The sequence below is a fragment of the Euleptes europaea genome, chromosome 5, assembly GCF_029931775.1.
Source record: "Euleptes europaea isolate rEulEur1 chromosome 5, rEulEur1.hap1, whole genome shotgun sequence".
NCBI classification, from domain to species: domain Eukaryota; kingdom Metazoa; phylum Chordata; class Lepidosauria; order Squamata; family Sphaerodactylidae; genus Euleptes; species Euleptes europaea.
Genome location: NC_079316.1, coordinates 55,628,170 through 55,647,356, shown reverse-complemented (window position 1 = coordinate 55,647,356; position 19,187 = coordinate 55,628,170). Strand labels below are relative to the sequence as shown.

The window sequence follows — 19,187 nt, the reverse complement described above, 5'->3', positions numbered from 1 at the left end:
TGGCCAGGCAATACTGAAGTTTGTTTTAAACTTTGTTTCAAGAAGAAGAAAAAAGGAACAAGAGCTCTACTTTTATTGTGGTAAAAGTGTTCCGAAAGTGACAGTCAGAATGGATAAATTCCGAATGATCTTCCAGTTCCTCCAGTCCAACCAGGAGTCATTCATGAATGGCATCTGTGGCATCATGGCACTTGCCAGTGCACAGCTGTATGTGGCTTTTGATTTCAAGTGCCCATGTTTACCAGGCTACAATCTGGCCTATGGGATGGGTATCCTGTTTGTGCCACCTCTCGTTCTGTTCTTACTGGGCTTCGTGATGAACAACAACGTCTCCATGTTAGCTGAAGAATGGAAAAGACCCACCGGGAAACGCCAGAAAGACCCGGCCGTCTTGCGTTACATGTTCTGTTCCATGGCCCAGCGGGCCATGATCGCTCCTGCTGTCTGGATTTCCGTCACGCTGCTTGATGGAGAGTGCTTTGTGTGTGCCTTCTGCACCTCTGTGCCCATAGAGAAGCTGGGGAATGAAAGCTACACAGGCCTATCTGAGAAGGCAATGAGGAGGATTCTTGCCCAGATTCCCTGCACAGAAATTTACAGTGGACATGAGCTTATAGCCAGAGAAGTGGCAATCAGGTACCTGCGCTGTGTTTCCCAGGTAAGCAAAAACAATGATTGCAGGAATAGCCTTTTTAACTAATTTGCAATTAGGAAGCTGACATTATGCTTGATTCAAGAGAATGAGAAATCAGATTGGTAAGGCAATGTTGCTTGTTTGTAGTTATATATCACGTTAGCGTGTTCCATAAGAGACAATCACCCCGACTGCCAAGGGCAAGCTGTAATTCTTTACGGCTATATGGGGGGGGGGGGGACACACACACACAGGGGGGACACGCAGTTGCTGTTCCCACTCTCTTTAAGATCCATCTTCACAGAAAATAAGCTGTTGCTCTTCTCGACCTATTGTTACAGCATGCCAATTCTACATTCAGAGAGTTCACACATCCAATAATACCTCAGTGTACTAAACCTTGACTGCTTACTCTAATAAGCCCATATGTTGTATTCTGTAAAAGACATGAATTACAAAGGGTAGATGAAGGAGAAAATACTCCTGTAATTAACCTTACTGTCCTCCAAAATCACTTTGCCACATTTCATTTGCCTTGCAAATGCAGTCAAATTTATATCTAATGACCTAGAGCTAAGACAGGCAGATAAACACAGTGCCTTCCGGTTGTTGCTGTGTTCAGTATATATTTGTTCCCTGCATCTTTAAAAAGATGCAAATTCCTTCCAGGTTTCACCTGGGAATGATGTAAAAGCCACTAGAAAATCTGATTTCACAGTGTTCCCACCACACTAGTGCTTGGTCCAGCTTTTAGATTGGGTTCAGATTCCATTCGTTCCCCCCAATTTTAGACATATCAAACTAAGCCTGAACTGAAATTAAAAAGCAGACTGAGTCTTTATTTTTCACTAAACTGATTTTATCCCTTAATTTTATTTTTAGCCTTTTTAGGACAATCCTGCAAGCCCCATTTCAATTGAAAGAGAGTAATATCTAGTATACATGTAACGGGAAAGAGTGCCATGTCTTTGCTGCAGAGGTGTAACTATACTATTGTCCACCTTTTTCGAAGGCTAGTGGTGCAATGTGTAGAGTGTAGGCACAGAGCATAAAGTAGAACAATACATAGGAGGCAGCTGCTTAGTGTCAAGGCAAAATCTGGAGAAGCCCCTTATTATCAGCTTCCTCTGTAGCACAAGTATCAAGGCAAAGTTTGAAGACTTCCTGCTGGGAGAGTGTTTCCATATGTGGAAATGTGTGAGTTACAGAATATAAACCTATTACTACTTTGTGTCCATTACTCTGTTTATTAATTTAAAATGAAAATCTCTAACAGTAAACTAAAAATGAATTTCAGAGTTAATTTTGAAATGTATATTGATTTAGTATTTAAATATTTGTATAATCCCCCCCCCAAAAAAAACTGGTTCTCGGGACAGTATATATCATATAAAACAATCACCATTATCATAATAAAAAATCAAATTCTCAGAAACATTAAAACAGTATAAGATAAAGGTTAAATACAGCAAAAGAAATCATACAACCAGGAAATAAAAAAAAGACTATTTTAAAAACTGCAAGCCTAAAATCAAAGCATCATGAGTGGGTGCAAGGGTATGGAGAATAGGGTTGCTAGGTCCATCTTCACCACCGGTGGGAGATTTTTGGGGTGGAGCCTGAGGAGGGCAGGGTTTGGGGAGGGACTTCAATGCATAGAGTCCAATTGCCATTTTTCTCCAGGTGAACTGATCTCTATCAGCTGGAGATCAGTTGTAATAGTGGGAGATCTCCAGCTACAACCTGGCGGTTGGCAGCCCTAATGGAGAACCATCCCATAAAAACCTGGAAAAACAAATAAGTGTTTACCTGGTACCAGAAAAACAAGAAAACTAGTGCCAGGTGAGCATCCAAGAAGTCCCTACTCCTCCACATAGAAGTTATTTATGAGCATAAATTTTCAGCCAGGAACCCCAGAATTAATCTAAGGGCCAATTCACATATAATAGCTGCTCCATGCAATTATCCCAGAGTCTTCACTGCATTCATAGTTTTGTCCATCATGGAAATCTCAGCACCATTATATGACTGCCTGTGTGGAGATACTGGTTCTCACCAATGAGGCCTCCATGCATCCATGGCTGAGTCATGAGCCTGATAGAGACGCTGCAGTTAACGAAATCCCAGACTGTTATAATGCATATAGCAGCTCTAAAATTCCCAGAATTGTGAAGTTTCTGAATTCACCATTGCAATTCCATATTGTGTCTCATATGGAGTGATGCAGATTTCTATCCTGACCATTTCCCTCTATGTTAAGACAAGTTTGGTTTTCTCATTCAGGCAATGGGCTGGACCTTTGTGCTTCTGATGACCTTGCTGGCATTCCTTGTTCGATCCTTACGCCCCTGCTTCACTCAAGCTGCATTCTTGAAGAGCAAGTACTGGTCCCACTACATTGACATTGAACGCAAGCTGTTTGATGAGACCTGTACGGAGCATGCGAAAAGCTTCGCCAAAGTTTGCATCCAGCAGTTTTTCGAAGGCATGAACAAGGACCTGAGCATGGGCCACTCACACTTTCCTGAGAAAGCACCTTCAGAAGCTGGGGAAGAGAAGGAAAAACTATTGGGCATTATGGATCAAAGGACTATGAACAAACTTCTGAAGAACTGGCATAAATGCAAGCCCCCACTATGCCTCAACCAGGAGGTGCTACAGAATGGCTGGGCAGGAGAAATCATACACCCCCCTGTGCCTAAGAGGGAGTATGCTGCATACTACAGCAAAGTCTGAGGATGGAATGGGAGCAGACAGAAAACAGGCATCACTGCAGAGAGCTCCTTGGGAATGCTCTTTGAGCAAGGAAGTCCTGCAGGAGGTAAGATGCTGTGGTGGTTGCACCCAGAACAGCTATCCAGAAGAATTCTTCATTCCTTTTGTATGGGCAGAGCACTTAAATGCAGTAAAATGAACATGGAAAGTACACAGCAACAGAATCGGTTTGAAAGAAAGAAGATGCTTGGGAGGCACATCAAATTAGATGGCTACTGGACTCATTCTGGACTGACGGCAAGACCAAGAAGTGGCTCAGTGGTACAGCTTATAGGCTTAGGGTTGCTTTGAATAGGAAGCTTGTCTCCCCATTCAACCAGGGAGGATGGATCATCCTTCTGCCTTTGCCTCAGCAGCAGGTACAGTCAAAGTCAGATTTGGAAATCCTGGTCAATTACAATGATAGTTCACCTAAAAGTCCCCTGCCAAGTCTTCAATAGGTGTGAAAAACACAAAAATAGACACAAGTTGTAAAGACACAAAAGGGCACAATACAGGCAAGACTGATAGCTGTTCATTGCCAAATGTCTCTTGGTGGCAAACAGAACACTCTGAGCAACTTTGGGTTCAAACCAGAAGCAGAAAACCAGTATTTCAAAGTCACTAGAGGGCACCACGAACCAGCAAGAAACTGAGTACCAAGAAGGGAGATTTTCTTTCTTTCTTCTGCTTTCATGATACCCTATGACAAAATCTGTCAGGAATGTGTTGAAGGATATGCAGAAGTTAAGAGACTGTGTTTTCAGGGCAGTATTATACATCTGCATATGGAGGAAGGGAAAGGGTCTTGTTTCAGATATTACGAAATCCGCCTAAATGAGCAGCCTCCTAGCTAAATCGATTGGCAGCTGACCCAGGGATGATTTCATGGTGTCTGTGCTTTGTTAAACGCAGAGCAGCTGCTCAAATTACCCTGGGCAGTTTTTGTGAAACTGTGAAGAGTCCGTCCAGGGAAAGCATTGATTGTGATGTCATCTCGTCTCTGATAATTTCTTGGGTACCTTCCGGCAGGAGGCAGCTGGCTGTTGGTGCTGAAGTGAACAGACCATGGGGGCAGGACTCTCCAAAATCAGGGTGTTCTTGATCCTACTGTGCTACTTCCTGCCTTCCCAGGTCTTGTGGGTCTACTTTGCAGGGAGAGGATCCTTTGGAGAGAGAGCATGAAGACTTGTGTCTATGGCAGTTCCACTAGGACAGGAGGAGGGTAAAGTCCAAGGCTATAAGGGGAGGCCTGCAGCTATAGGTAAAGTGTTGATGTACACAATTGCGAATGCTGTCATTCATATGAGATATGTGCATCATTGTCAATGAAGCCTCACTGAAAGCTAGGACCCTTCCCCTGACATTTAATTATCTGGGTGGAGGGAATGTGTTGTATGGAGGAACATCAAGCATTTGAACACACACAAACACGTGAAGGGAGGGGGCTGTAATCTGCTTCGTCCTCCCCCGGCAGGCTATTTTCCAATCAAATCCACACACACACTAGCTGCTTCCACAGGTGGAAAAGAATCTGAGGTGGCTTTGGATAGGTAAGAAAACGGTTCAAACAGCACTGCTTTCATGTGCTGGTCTACAACCGTAACAACAATAAACGAACTAAAAACTAGCACTGCTTTCTCTTCCACTACAATCCATCTCACTGCTCCCCAGTTTAAACAAAAAAGTTGAGAGGTTGCTGATACAACTCCTATAACTCATGTAGTCTGGCCACGAGAACCAGCGCACTGAAAAAACGTGGTGGCTGATGATGTAATGGAGCCACGTGGCTGGCTCTGTTCTAGTTACTTTGGCTTAACGGGAGCGGGCGGATCCTTCCTTGGTTCTGGCACCACAAATCCTCTTAGAATCTGCGACCTTTGTCATCACCTGTTTACTTACAATTGTACAGGCTCAGCAGGTATTACAGGACCACACAAAGCCTAGGCAATGTTTGGGTGAGCTACGCATACACGCTCAGCACTCCGTGACCTCCATCAGCAAGTGACAACATACCTGAGTGAAAATCATCACATCTCAAACACCTACAACACAATGGACTTGGATCCAAACACTCTGCTCCACTAAGAGAGGAAGCTCTTCCTACATTGGAAAATGGCTCTTAGTGGAAGACAGTCCTTTGATTCAACCCAAGACTTTTCAGTTGAGATACCTGAACACACGATGCCTTAAACTGTGTCAGCTTGAATAATAATTACAGGGGGAGTCAGGTAGTAAATATGTAGTACTAATAATATATAGACTAGTACCCAATCTCTGATATAAAATTATATCAAACACTCACAGTAGTGATACATTTGTGATACAGTTCTTACAAATCACAGTTTCAATATCTCCTTGTATTATATATTAGAAGGTATTTGTAAGAAATGCATCACAAATGTAAAATAGATATTGATTTGCAACCATAGTGTTGAATGTAAACTTATGTTTATACCAATACATGTATAAATACACTACTGTGTTTGTTATAATTTTATATCAGAGGTTGGGTACTAGTCTATTTATTGTTAAACTGAGTCAGGCCAGCGGTCTATCAAAGTCAGCATTGTGACTGACAGCTGCTCTCCTGATCCTTTTAACCATAGATGCCAGGGACCAGTCCTGGGACCTTAGGCATGCAAAGCAGGTGCTCCTTCCACTGAACTATAGCCTTAGCCAGGGCATACTTTCAACTGCAAGTTATGAAGTGGTGTGACCAGCGATGTCCATGCATTTGAGAGTCATTCATAACTCCTGCAAAAGCATAAGTTCACATCTCAAACCCTGCCATATCTCAGTAGAGGAAAGTTCAGATGACTGCTTCCTACTATAGCCTTCTCTTCTTAGGAAATTACCCACTACAAAAAACAACAACAAATGAGTAAATGCCTGCACAGACACTCTATAATGCTCTGGAAAGCAGGTATAATTTCTAGGAGAGTTCTGTATATGCCAGGTACATTTCAGATACCTAACAGCATTGAGGAGCTCAAAGGAGAGTGGCCTTTGTGAATTACTGCCATTGATTAGCAGGCTACACCCTAAGCAAAGCTCTCTGAAAATCTCAAGGACAGAAACCCAGGCAACAGTAGAGATGGCAGATGACAAAAGAGAGCGGAGATGAAATAAAGACTGTTTGTTTTCATATCATTTGTGATTATCATTACTTTGTACCTTTTTAAAAAATGTCCATTATATCTTCTTTTTGTGTGAACTATATAACGTTTGTGGGTGTTTTTCTCAAGTAAAAATTCTTCTTTATACTTCTTCAACAACAGCACAGTGGGTGTGGCTTTGTTTTGAGCAAGGCGAAAAATGTTTTCTATGGGATTCAAGACATAAATGGAAAGCGGTATAAATGTATCAACTGTAGTGATACCCAGTGTAGTGCCCATGAGCAACTATGGTGCCTGCCAAAGTGTTTTCCCAAAGCAAATAGCCGGTCTTACTTTCCCTCTATCCCACTGGAGCAGCAAGAGAAGAGCCCAGGTGGCTTCATCTTTGTGTCTGCCTGGAGGACCCACTCAGAAACATCTGCCTCATCAACGAAGGCTGCTTGGCTTGGAACTTCCCAATATTTCGTGACAGGCCCCAGCCCCTGTGGCAGTCACTTCACAGTTGCCCAGGCCCCTTCAAGACAGCCATTTTGGGGAGGTTGTTTTCAAAATTCTGTAAGCGCCACAGGTTCAACAACGTTAGGTGACCCTGATCTACTGCATTTATAACCCTTCTTTCTTCCACCATGGAGCTCAAAGAAGCTTGCGTGGGATTCCCAGGAGGAGTCCCATCCAATCAGCAATCAGACCTAGACCTGCTTAGCTTCAGCAAGGTTGTTACTTCATATGCCCTGCAACAATGCCTTGGGACGGAATACATCACAGCCATACTCTGATTTCACTACTGACGTTGGTTGTTTCTGATATTAGCTGTGAAATGTATAGTCCTAGATTTGAATAGCTTTAAAACAAAACAAAACCTTCAAAGGTAATCCAGTCCAGCCACCCCTGGGAGCCAGTGTGGTGTAGTGGTTAAGAGCGGTGGTTTGGAGTGGTGGACTCTGATATGGAGAACCGGGTTTGATTCCCCACTCCTCCACATGAGCGGTGGTGCTCATCTGGTGAACTGGATTTGTTTCCCCACTCCTCCACATGAAGCCAGCTGAGTGACCTTGGGCTAGTCACAGCTCTCTTCGAGCTCTCTCAGCCCCACCTACCTCACAGGGTGTCTGTTGTGGGGAGGGGAAGGTGATTGTAAGCCGGTTTGATTCTTCCTAAAGTGGTAGAGAAAGTTGGCATATAAAAACCAACCCTTCTTCTTCTTCTTTTTGGATAGCATCCTACATAACCACAAGATTGGAAACCCATTTAATAGGGGGGGGATCTTATCATATAGTCCAACCATACATGTCATTTGGGTGGTGAGCCTGCTCACTGTAGTTTGGTCAGGTGTCAACCTTTTTTAAGGACTGAGGCCAGAGGAAAGAAAAACCTTATTTTCTTCTTATTTACAATTGGCAGCCATTGTGCATAGCACTGTCTGGCTAGCTTTATGTGGTATCATGAGACCACTTCCTCCTTCCCTGAAGCAGTTTCTCAGATTTTTTTAAAAAGATGGCTTTATTTTTAAATAAGGTGACAAATGAATGTTGAACTGAATGAACATACATGCTGCATTAAAAAAAAATTAATTTATATTTTTATTGCATTTCTATAACAAAACATACAAAAAATACAGAAAAAGAAAAAAAAAGAAATATAAAATACACAAGAAAAAAGAAAAAATACATTTACAGAGCACTAATTTACTACTGATACATTATTATTTTTCTCTTTATAAAACCCTTTAGTGCCCTGGGTCCAAATCCCACCACCACCACCACAGTGCCCTTCACCATTGGACTTCCGATGGAATGTTATGGCAATACACAAAAATTCTATTATTATATTCTTAGTTAAAAATGACATTATACTATAATTCGTTAACTATACTTTTAAAATCCGTTTTTGCCAATTTATCCCAATATGCGGCAGCCTTTGACCATGTAGATTTAAATTCTTCCATATCTTTAGCATGTAAAGAAACTGTAATTTTGGCCATCCGCATATACGTCCATAATTTTTCTCTCCACTCTTAAAGCAGATGACCCAGCTGAATCATGAGGAGAGAGGAAAAATGAACAACTGACAGTGTAGTTCTAAACTTGACTTTGATGGACTTAGAAGAGTGTTGTAACTCTGCTTTGGTTTGCACTGCCACTCAGTGTTTGATTAATTCTTTAGGCATGTCTGCCTTTTGACAGTCCAGATACAGTGATCTTAAATGCAACACGTGGAATTAACACCAGGGGAAAGCCACTGACAGGGTGAGGATGTTTGGTTTTCTTCCTGGCAGAGCTGCTTTTTGGCAGGAACATATGCCTGTGTCTGTTTTTCCTTTCTCTGGTTGTTTTGTTGAAATGAGCTTCCCGGCCCTTCCTTTTTCCTCTCCTCTCCTCCTGATTTCCTGCTTTCACTCTGCCAGTCGCTTGCCACCCTGCCTGCCAGGAGGATACTGCACATGGGGGACTGCGAGTTTAGTTGAAGGGCTTACAGTTTGAAGTGATAGCTGATCTCCTTGGCAGACACTTCCCCTGGCTAAGAAGTGGGAGGGGAGGGTGTGTCTTCACCTGCAGGGTATGGATTCGCTTCCTACCAAGCTTGCGTGTGTTTTATATGACGGACATGGCTCACTGATTAATAGTTGTTGCCGGTTATTCCTCCGTCTCTGCCCTGTGACAACGAAAGCACTCAGTGATGAAAAGGAAATGGTGAGTAAGAAGTGGCTTTGTACAGGACATAGAAATGAATTGCCAGAACAGGTTTCTTTCCTTTCAAGCTCCTCTTGAGATGACCTTCTCCAGAATCCATTTTACTCAGTCCAGTCAGTTAATCCCATATGTTGCATTTCAGTCTCAGATAGAGAAGAAGAAGTCTCACTTCTGCTGAGCACACAGGCACAACGTACTCGCCGGCCTTCGCAACTCACTATCAGCACCTGGCCACAGGCAGCCAAGGAGCCGAGAGCTGAAGCACAAGTTCCGGTCCTCTCCAATGCTGAATGACCTCCCCCTGCCACCCTGCTGCTCCCCCCAGTCTGTGTGCAAAGAGAAGCTGTGGCACCCTGGCATTCGAGGCTTGTGAGCTGGAAGCCGTTTCTTCCAAGCGGCAGCCAAAAATGGCAACAGTAGAGGGGGATTTGGTACAAAAGGAGAGCAGGTCCATACCAATGCAGAAACTATGTGGTGAAGGGGCAACCTACAATGACACCACTCCTCTGGCAGTACAGACTTGGTGCGCTAAGCTGGCACTATAGATGAGCAGACTGAATGCTGGTGCAATGAGAACTACAGGGCTCAGATGTGATTGCAGTAGGCAGCTGGCTTCTAAACATTGCTTATGCGAATATACCATTGCTGGCTTGCCTCTATTTATGCAGCCAGGGTTCTTGCCTGTGGGGTGAATGTTCATACCAGCTGAAGGAATAAAGTAACCAATTAAAAGGAAATTCCAAGAGGAGTAGCCATGTCATTGTTCTGCAACAAAGAAGACAAAAGGCTCTTTTAGATAGATGGTGTCTTCTGTTAGTTGTCCCCTGCTCCTGGTTCACTGTCTGCTGTGATATTCCTGTCCCCAGTTAGTGGAAGGGTCAAGATTATCCTTAATCTTCTGGTAGCTGTCCCCTGCTCCTGGTTCACTGTCTGCTGTGATATTCCTGTCCCCAGTTAGTGGAAGGGTCAAGATTATCCTTAATCAAGGGAAAGACTTGCTGTTAGAATGCTGCACTGTAAAAAAAAAAAAAACGCTGAAGTTATACATGCTGGTTGATGTATGTGAAGACACAGCCTCCAGAAAAGAACAAAAGAAATGGGAGCTGGGGAGGAGACTCTCTGGGTATTTACGACAGCCAGGTGGAAGACTACTGACAAATAACATCCAATAAGGGAACAGTAAGCACATTATGAGAAGACAAGCGTCACTGGAAAAGACAATAATGCTAGGAAGAGTTGAAGACAGCAGGAAACAAGGAAGACCCAACATGAGATGGATTGACTCTATAAAAGGAAGCCACAGCCCTCAGTTTGCAAGACCTGAGCAAGGCTGTTAATGATAGGATATTTTGTAGGTCATTGATTCATAGGGTCGCCATGAGTTGGAAGCGATTTGACAGCACTTAACACACAACACACATAAGCAGCATCTCCACAGCAATAAAGCAGAGAGGTCCATAGCAGGAGCTTTTCTGTCTGGTATTATTTGGCCCTAGGTCAGCAGATGGCATATGAACACACCTTATACCAAGCCAGTCTATTGGCCCATCTAGCTTACGGTTATCTATTCTGACTGCCTGTAGCTCTCCAAGATCTCAGACAAAGACCTTACCCACGCTGAAAATGCCAGAGCTGGATGGGGACCTTCTGTTTGCAAAGATCCCTTTAAATATTAAGAAACAGCACAATCCTGTGTAGAGTTGCTACATTCTAAGAACAATAAAATCATAGGGTTAGACTGTAGTGACTCTGCATAGGATTGCATTGTACTGCAAGTAACTGTGCTCTGCCCCCTTGAGGCTAATTACTATATTACAACATGCTTTCTTTGGAAGGCGCCTATGAAATCTAATTAAGCAACTATAATGGCACTGATAGTGCCACCCAATGCCTACTGAGCCCTTTGTAAATTGAAGTATTCTTGCTCCTGAGAAAGCACTCTCTTTGGGGATGGAGGACCTGTTTGACTGTTGGAAAATCCACCCTGCAACTATAAGATACAGACTTTTGAGGCAGCTTACAAAAAAGAAAGAACAAGGACAAGAGTTACAGTATGGTTGCCAATCTCCAGGTACTAAATACAATTCACAATAGCCAGCAGCAAGAACAATATTCCTAAATAATACTCATAAATACTTAACACATATGAAAAAATGTACAAAACAACCCAGAGTAAACAGCCCCATGTTCACCTGATGCCTAAAATATCAACAACAAAACTAGGTGCTAGGAAAGCAACAGTGGAGAGGGAATTCCAAAGATGAGATGCCATCAGAGTCGGTCCTATTCTTGCTATCTGCACACTGTCTCATGGGGCACACAGTAGGGTACCAGGTCCCTCCTCACCACTGGCAGGAAGTTTTTGGAGTGGAGCCTGAGGAGGGCAGGGTTTGGGGAGGGACTTCAATGCCATAGAGTCCAATTGCCAAAACAGCTATTTTCTCCAGGTGAACTGATAGGGTTGCCAAGTCCCAGGTGATGGCGAGGCAAACCCCCGCCAATCTACCTGGCTGCCTCCCAACCAGCTGAGGGTCAGTGGGCAATGTGTGCATGCACAACCACCCACCACGCCACGTCACTTCCAGTTTACATCCGGAAGTGCCGCATCGCAACGGGCCTTTTACCACTCAGACTTGTGCATGAGCAATCTTTGCCTTACCTCTACCCCAAAAACCTCCCGCCGGAGGAGAGGGTGGACCTGGTAACCCTATGAACTGATCTCTATCAGCTGGAGATCAGTTGTAATAATGGGAGATCTCCAGCTAGTATCTGGAGGCTGACTATCAAAAGCAAACAGCAACTATGGCTCTAATCTAAGGTAAATATTCTAAAAGAACAGTATTTTAATCAGCTATAAATCTACATATTTTAACATTTCACAAAATTCCAACATACAAAATACATTCACAAATGGTGCTAGTTGCTTATCTAACCATAACCCCCAAACCTTACAAATATTAGCTCCAACTTAGCTCTTCATATCCACAGTTCCATTCCGACTTCACTTATAGTTCTTAAAGAGCCAAGGAGATTCTTTGTTTTAGCTGTCCTAAACACTAAACGGCTTATCGCTGTATAGATCCATAACAAGTCCAAACAACACGGGCTCCTGCAAAGATCATAAACAGTGAACAGACTCAGTTCTTTAAGTATTTTGGACCCCAAACCTTTGGGGCTTTAAGGGTGACTGCCAGCACTTTGAATTGTGTTCAGAAGAAAATAAGCAGCCAGTGTAGCTGTTTTAAGAGTGTCAAAGTACGATTCTGATCCTTTTTTGCCAGCTAGCAATCTTGCTGCAGTTGTTGCAGCTTTTATTTGCACGGTCCAAGCAGCTGAGGTCCCTCCCACATGCTGCTTAGCATCTGGATCTGGTTATAAAGCGTTTCATTTTTTCCATCAATGCATTTCCTTTCAGGCACAATGTTTTCTTTGAAACCACAACTTGAAGCTGGACTCTTCCCCCCCCCTTCTACGCCTGTACAGTCCCCACCCTGACTCATACTGTTCCCCTCCCTCGCTTGCATGAAAAAAGCAGGCCCTTTGCAAGCAAAAAGAAGCTGCTAGAAGCCAACCTACCCGTTCTTTTGAGGAGTTTCATCCACATCTCCTCCTGTTCTTCTCCCTCATGCGCAGAGCAGCCAGTTTCACCTGCAAAAAAACTCGGTACCCATATGATCAGCTAAAGAAGTTCAGGAAATTGGTTTAGCAACCCTCTGAAGTAAGTGACTTATGTTTTTCTCATCGTGTTTCGCTTTGTTTCCGAGAAGAACAGAGACTGTCTGAAAATAAACATAACACAGCGAGTTAAGATATCCATTAATGATGGGTCACATTCCTGTACTACTCCCCAGATACAGAGGATCCTTATTGCCATATGTGTTTTAGGAAGGAAAAAAGTTTACTGGGTTGCTGGATGTCAGAGGTGGAGAACTAGAACAGATCAGGTTGGGCTCTTGTGTTCTACCACTACAAAGAATTAACAAAAAAAATTGGCAACGAATAACTGCAAGTCCAGCTGTCGCTTTGTTGACATGCAACAGCTTACCTGCTGTAAGTCCCCAGTCTCTACTTTAGCGGCTTGTTCACATCATCAAACAATAAAGATTTCAGTCTCAAGACATCTTGTTATTTTGTTTTTGTTTTTACAAGTCTTGGACAACACGATTAATAGACATCTCCACAGATCAGCACGCTGCATGACTGGGTTATTTACTTTTTACCGGCCTTGGTTGGGTGGGGCTGTCAGGCAGCAGAATGACATGTGAATGCCATGCATATGTCTTTTCAGCACTTTTGATTCAAGAGGCTTCATAGCACAAAAGGAACACATTCCACTTGAATGCAAAAACAAACATTCTTGTAGACACGGCTGGGATTAGGGGCAGGCAGCCTTGGGAGGAGCTTTGCCCCAGAGATAGATCATCTGCTTGTAACAGATGGTCCCAGATTCCATTCCCGGCATCTGTAGTTAAAAGGATCAGGTAGTAGGTGATGAGAAGGACCATGGGAGAGCCACTGAATAGACAATACTGACCTTGATGGACCAATGGTTTGATTCAGAATAAGGCAGCTCCATCTGTTCACACAGGGTGCATGTTTTGAGGTCATGGGGATGCCTATAGGGTTGCCAGGTCCCTCCTGACCAGCAGAGGGGGATGCATATCACAGGCTATATTCAAACATTAAACAATTTGAGGAGAGCACTTTGTCTGAAGAATCTATTTGATCTAGGACTAGCCCTGCCTGTAGATTACAAAGGGAATGGTAGAAAGAGTAGGAGGGCCCATCTCTTCTGAAGAGCATTGGAGGGTTGAAGTTAGAATTTACTGCCTGACAAAGATTCTTTGAACACGCTAATAAACCGGGTAAAATGTTAGCATGGCAACTTAACCATAAAGAGAAAAGATTACCAATATTAAAAATTAAAAGGAAGGGTAAGATAACAAGTGATAAACAAAAAAATTATGGAAACATTTGTAGAATATTATACAAATTTATACAGGAAGAATTTAGTATCAGAGAAAGAAATGGATGTATATCTCAGTCAAATTGACTGGGAAAATTTATCACAAGAAAATAGGGAATCATTGGATTCTCTAATAACTAGGGAAGAATTAAAGGAGGTAATAGGGGAAAGTAAATTAAGCAAATCACCTGGGGCAGATGGGCTTACAGCATTTTATTATAAAACATTTCAAGAACAATTAGCCCCTTATTTATTAGGTGTGATGAATTCCTGTTTGCAAAATGGACTTATCCCTCAAACCTGGAAACAAGCGAGTATAGTATTCATACCATAAGCGAATTCGGATTTATTGGAAGTAAAAAATTATAGACCTATTTCATTATTGAATAATGATTACAAATTATTTGTTGCGATCTTAGCAACTAGATTAAAAAAGGTATTAAACCAAACTATACATGAAGATCAAGTAGGATTTTTACCTGGAAGATTGATTAGCCAAAATGTAAGAGTAGTAATAGATCTATTAGAATATGCTGAACAAACTACAACTCCGGTAGCCATGATATTTTTGGACACTGAAAAAGCGTTTGACAATGTGAATTGGAAGTTTATGAAAAAAATATTAGAATGTATGGATTTTGGAGTAAATTTTAAGACAGCTATAGAAAATGTATATACTTATCAGACGGCTAGTTTGTTGATAAATGGAATATCATCACAATTTGAAATTCAAAGGGGAATGAGACAGAGTTGTCCTCTTTCCCCTTTGTTGTTTATTTTAGTATTAGAAGTCCTGTTACTAAAGATTAGACAATCTACTGAATTAATTGGATTTCGAATTGGGAGAAATCACTATAAAATTAAAGCATATGCAGATGACCTTGTATGTTTTTTGACGGATCCTACTGAGCAAATTGATAATTGGAATAGAATTTTGGAGGTTTATGGAAAGCTTGCAGGCTTTAAAATAAATAAAAATAAAAATAAGCTATTGGTTAAAAATATGACTCTCTCACAACAAGTATTAACCAAAAAGACGGGGTTTAATATTGAACATAAAGTAAAATATTTGGGTATATGGTTAGCACCGAATAATCTTAATTTATTTCAGAATAATTATATTAAACAATGGCAACAGATAGTAATAGATCTCAAAAACTGGGGGGAAATACCATTATCCCTATGGGGTAGAATGTCAGTTATTAAAATGATGGTATTGCCTAAGATGCTTTTTTTATTTCAAAACCTACCAATTTTGAAAGGAGCACAGATTTTTAAAAGTTGGAAGAAAGATTTTTTAAATTTTCTATGGGGTAAGGAAAGACATAGGATAGCATATAATAACTTAGTTGAATTAAAAGAAACAGGAGGCCTGGGATTACCAGATTTGAGAATGTATTATCAAGCAGCTTGTTTCACCTGGCTAAAAAACTGGATTCTATTAGAGAATCCTAAAATATTAGAATTAGAGGGGTTTAATTTACGCTTCGGGTGGCATGCATATTTATGGTATGAAAAGGAGAAAGTAAACAAAGAATTTAATTCCCATATTATTAGAGGTGGTTTACTTCAAACTTGGAAGAAATATAAAGGATTTTTGGAATGTAAAACCCCTGGCTGGATTAACCCTGTAGAAGCTTTTATGAAGAGAGCTGTACAACTAAATTTGGATATTGATATTTATAGAGAAATTACAGAATGTAAAGAAGGGGTTTGGATGTTGAAGAGTAGAGAAGAGCTTAAAATTAAAGACTGGTTTATGTATTATAAATTAAGAGATATATTTAATAAAGATAATTTGAGGGGATTTAATCAAAATAAATCTAAACTAGAAATTATATTAACTAAGGGAAATAAAGGACTGATAGGAAGAATGTATAAGTTACTAATTGAAGTGAATTTCGAACAAGAAAGGATAAAACCAGTGATGATGAAATGGATGAAGGAGTTAGGTTATAATATTGATTTGGAAATATGGGAAAACCTGTGGAAGAGGGAATACAAATTTACAATCACTAATGAAATAAGAGAAAACTTATATAAGATGTTTTATAGATGGTACATAACCCTGGTACTGCTAAGTAAAATGAAGAAAGACAATATGGGTTTATGTTGGAAGTGTGGAACTGGAAATAGCCATGCATAAAAGACCACTGATTGGCCCAAAAATCACTCAGTAGTGAGTTTCAAGGAAAAACACAGATTTGATCTATGAAGTTTTTAAACAGAGACTTAAAAATGTAGACTATATAAGAGACACACAAACCCCCAAGGATGTCAGAATGGTTAAAAATAGCAGTCAAGAACACTATAAAAAGCAAGAATGTTTCCGTTGGAAAAGTGCATGTCTTGCCCAATGAAGTAGATCAAAAAGAGCACTAACAGTGCAATCCTAAGGAGAGTCACTCCATTCTAAACCCATTCATTTCAATGGGTTTAGACTGGAGTAACTGCATAAGATTGTTCCATAACTGTGGCAAACTGTATGTAAATTAACAAAAGTACAAAGGAAAACAGAATTTCCTTTAACTATATGAGGTTCAGGAAAGTAGCTAGAGAGACACTGGGATTATCAGATGACAAGGGTGTAAAAGGAACACTAGAGGGATACAGAAATTCTTTTAAGGCACACGAGAATGTTTCCTCTTATGGATTTATAAAGGGGTGGCAGAGATTGTTACTAGGATAAGAGGAGCTGGCTGTTCTTGGAGGGGTTTCATTTTCCAACTATTGAAGGGATCAGGCCCTAAATTTGCTGACTAGAAAGCTGCATCCCTCATGACTATCCATCACTGGATCCTGCCTGCTGGGTTGAAAGCTGGGTGAAGAAGGGGGGAGGTTATTAAAAAAAACTAGAAACTGTCCTCAGGCCTTAATTTTTTGTCACACATCAGTATACTGTAATTGTTTAACACTCAGCATGCTGCGATTCGTCAACCTTTGCTCCTTTTCTGTTCATATGTTTGGAGTAACAAGAAGTATAGCAACAAGAAATATTTTTGGATGGGCAGTAGGGTTGCCAACACTGGTTTTGAAAATTCCTGGATATATAAGGGTTGTGCCCGGGAAGTGAGGCGTCTGGGGAAGAGAGGCAACTCCTTCCCTTCCTGTGAGGTCACCTCCACTAAAAACAAAATGTAAATCTCCTGGCTCATATGACTCAACCTAATTTGTTTTTCAAAAGTGTCTTCAGGTTTTTCTGACTTAGAGTTAAGGAGAAAAAATTCCATTGGCAGACCCATAGCAGGATACCATCCACAAGCAGTCTTGTGCCTTACTCAATCCCCAACTGGCTTCTGGCAGTAGTGTCTTCTCTGCAAGTAGCTATCAGTCAGTTTCTCCTAGCCTCAATGGTATACCATAGGAGAAATGGAAGTCCTAGACCATCCAGTCTCTGTAGCTGCTCTAGGACTACCATTTCCCCTAGACTCTATGGCTCCACCAGACAAACTGATATCTGTAGTGCAGAGATCAGGTAGGGAGACCAGCCTCCACCTCCATTGCCCACAGGACTGCGGAGGGAACATGGTGGGTGGATGTTTTAAAAAGCAGTGTTGCACTGTCACTTCCAGCAACTTCAGGGTTGCCAGGTCCCTCCTGGCCACCAGTGGGGAACGGGGGGAGTAGTGTTACCAGATCCAGGTTGGGAAACATCTGGAGATTGGGATGGAGCCTGGGGTGGACAGGGACCTCAGTGGTTAGAGTGCCATAGAGTCTACTCTCCAAAGCACCCGTTTTCTCCAGAGGAACTGATCTCTGTAGTCTGGAGATGAGCTGTAATTCCAGTAGATCCCTAGGTCCCACCTGAAGGCTGGCATCCCTAAGCAAATACCCAGAAGTGATAGAAGGTTGCCAATTCAGCACTCTAGGATTCAGGTAGGATTTGTCTGAATCCTAGACTGTTGCATTAACATCACACTAGTGACAGGACATGACTTCCGGATATTTGCCAGAAGTGACATCACGCCACTGGCATGACATAATTCCCCCTGGTCCCTGCCCTCTCCCTCTCCTGCTGGTTGCCAGCTATGGCTGGCAAACCTAATATCAGGAGTAATTTTAGGCCATGCCTGGAAAGTTGCAACCTTAATGGGCAACCAATGGTCCTTGGTACCCTGATCTGTATTCATAACTGCTTAATAAGGATAACAGCCTCCAGGTGGGGCCTGAGGATACCCTGGAATTACATCTTATCTTCAGAGTACGGAGATCAGTGCCCCTGGAGAAAATGGATGCTTTGGAGGGTGGACTCTATGGCATTGTACCCCACTGCAGTCCCTGCCCTCTCCAGCTCCATCCCCAAATCTCCAGGAGTTTCCCAGCCTGGACCTGGCAATTAAGGTTTCCAACCTCTAAGTACTAGCTGGAGATCTCCTGCTATTACAACTGATCTCCAGCCAATAGAGATCAGTTCACCTGGAGAAAATGGATGCTTTGGCCATTGAACTCTATGGTATTGAAGTCCCTCCCTTCCCCAAACCCTGCCCTCCTCAGGCTCTACCCTAAAAACCTCCCACCAGTGGAGAAGAGGAACCTGGCAAACCTACTGGCAACCCTACCCTCCCAATCCCTGCCAGTATCCGGCGGGGGGTGGGGGGCTGGCAGCCTTACTGCTTAATCAAAGGTAAGGAATGCCTGCCTTTTTCATAAACTCTTAGGGCGAAAACGCATGGTCGCTTTAGCCTCCTTTATTCCCTGTTTCAGCCAGGATGCATTTCGCCAAAATCTAGTCTCATGACAAAGCCACAGTGGAATGGCTTGCTGCTTTCCCTGCATCTGAACTAGTGTATCTGGCCCCAAGAGTGGTACAACCCTTACTGGCAGAATCTCTCCTGATGTCTTTCCCACCTCTACTAATTCAGGTCTTTGTACTAAAGACAACAGGGGATTATCATGAAGTTATACATTAAAATCATGATCAATGGCATGCACTGTGCCAGAAGTGCATAATTTATAATGCAGATCTGTAACTGCTAAAGATTAATGTCTTCCTTGTTCACATTAGTCAGACAATAACTTTTTAT

General features: G+C 42.2%; 1 protein-coding gene across 1 annotated transcript; it reads left to right on the top strand.

Moving 5' to 3' along the window:
- The first annotated feature begins 109 nt into the window (after positions 1 to 109).
- CALHM1 (calcium homeostasis modulator 1) lies at positions 110 to 3,370 on the top strand. Its single transcript, XM_056850300.1, has 2 exons — positions 110 to 658; positions 2,918 to 3,370. The coding sequence occupies exons 1-2, from the start codon at positions 110 to 112 to the stop codon at positions 3,368 to 3,370; spliced, it is 1,002 nt and encodes a 333-aa protein (XP_056706278.1).
- Positions 3,371 to 19,187: the final 15,817 nt, after the last annotated feature.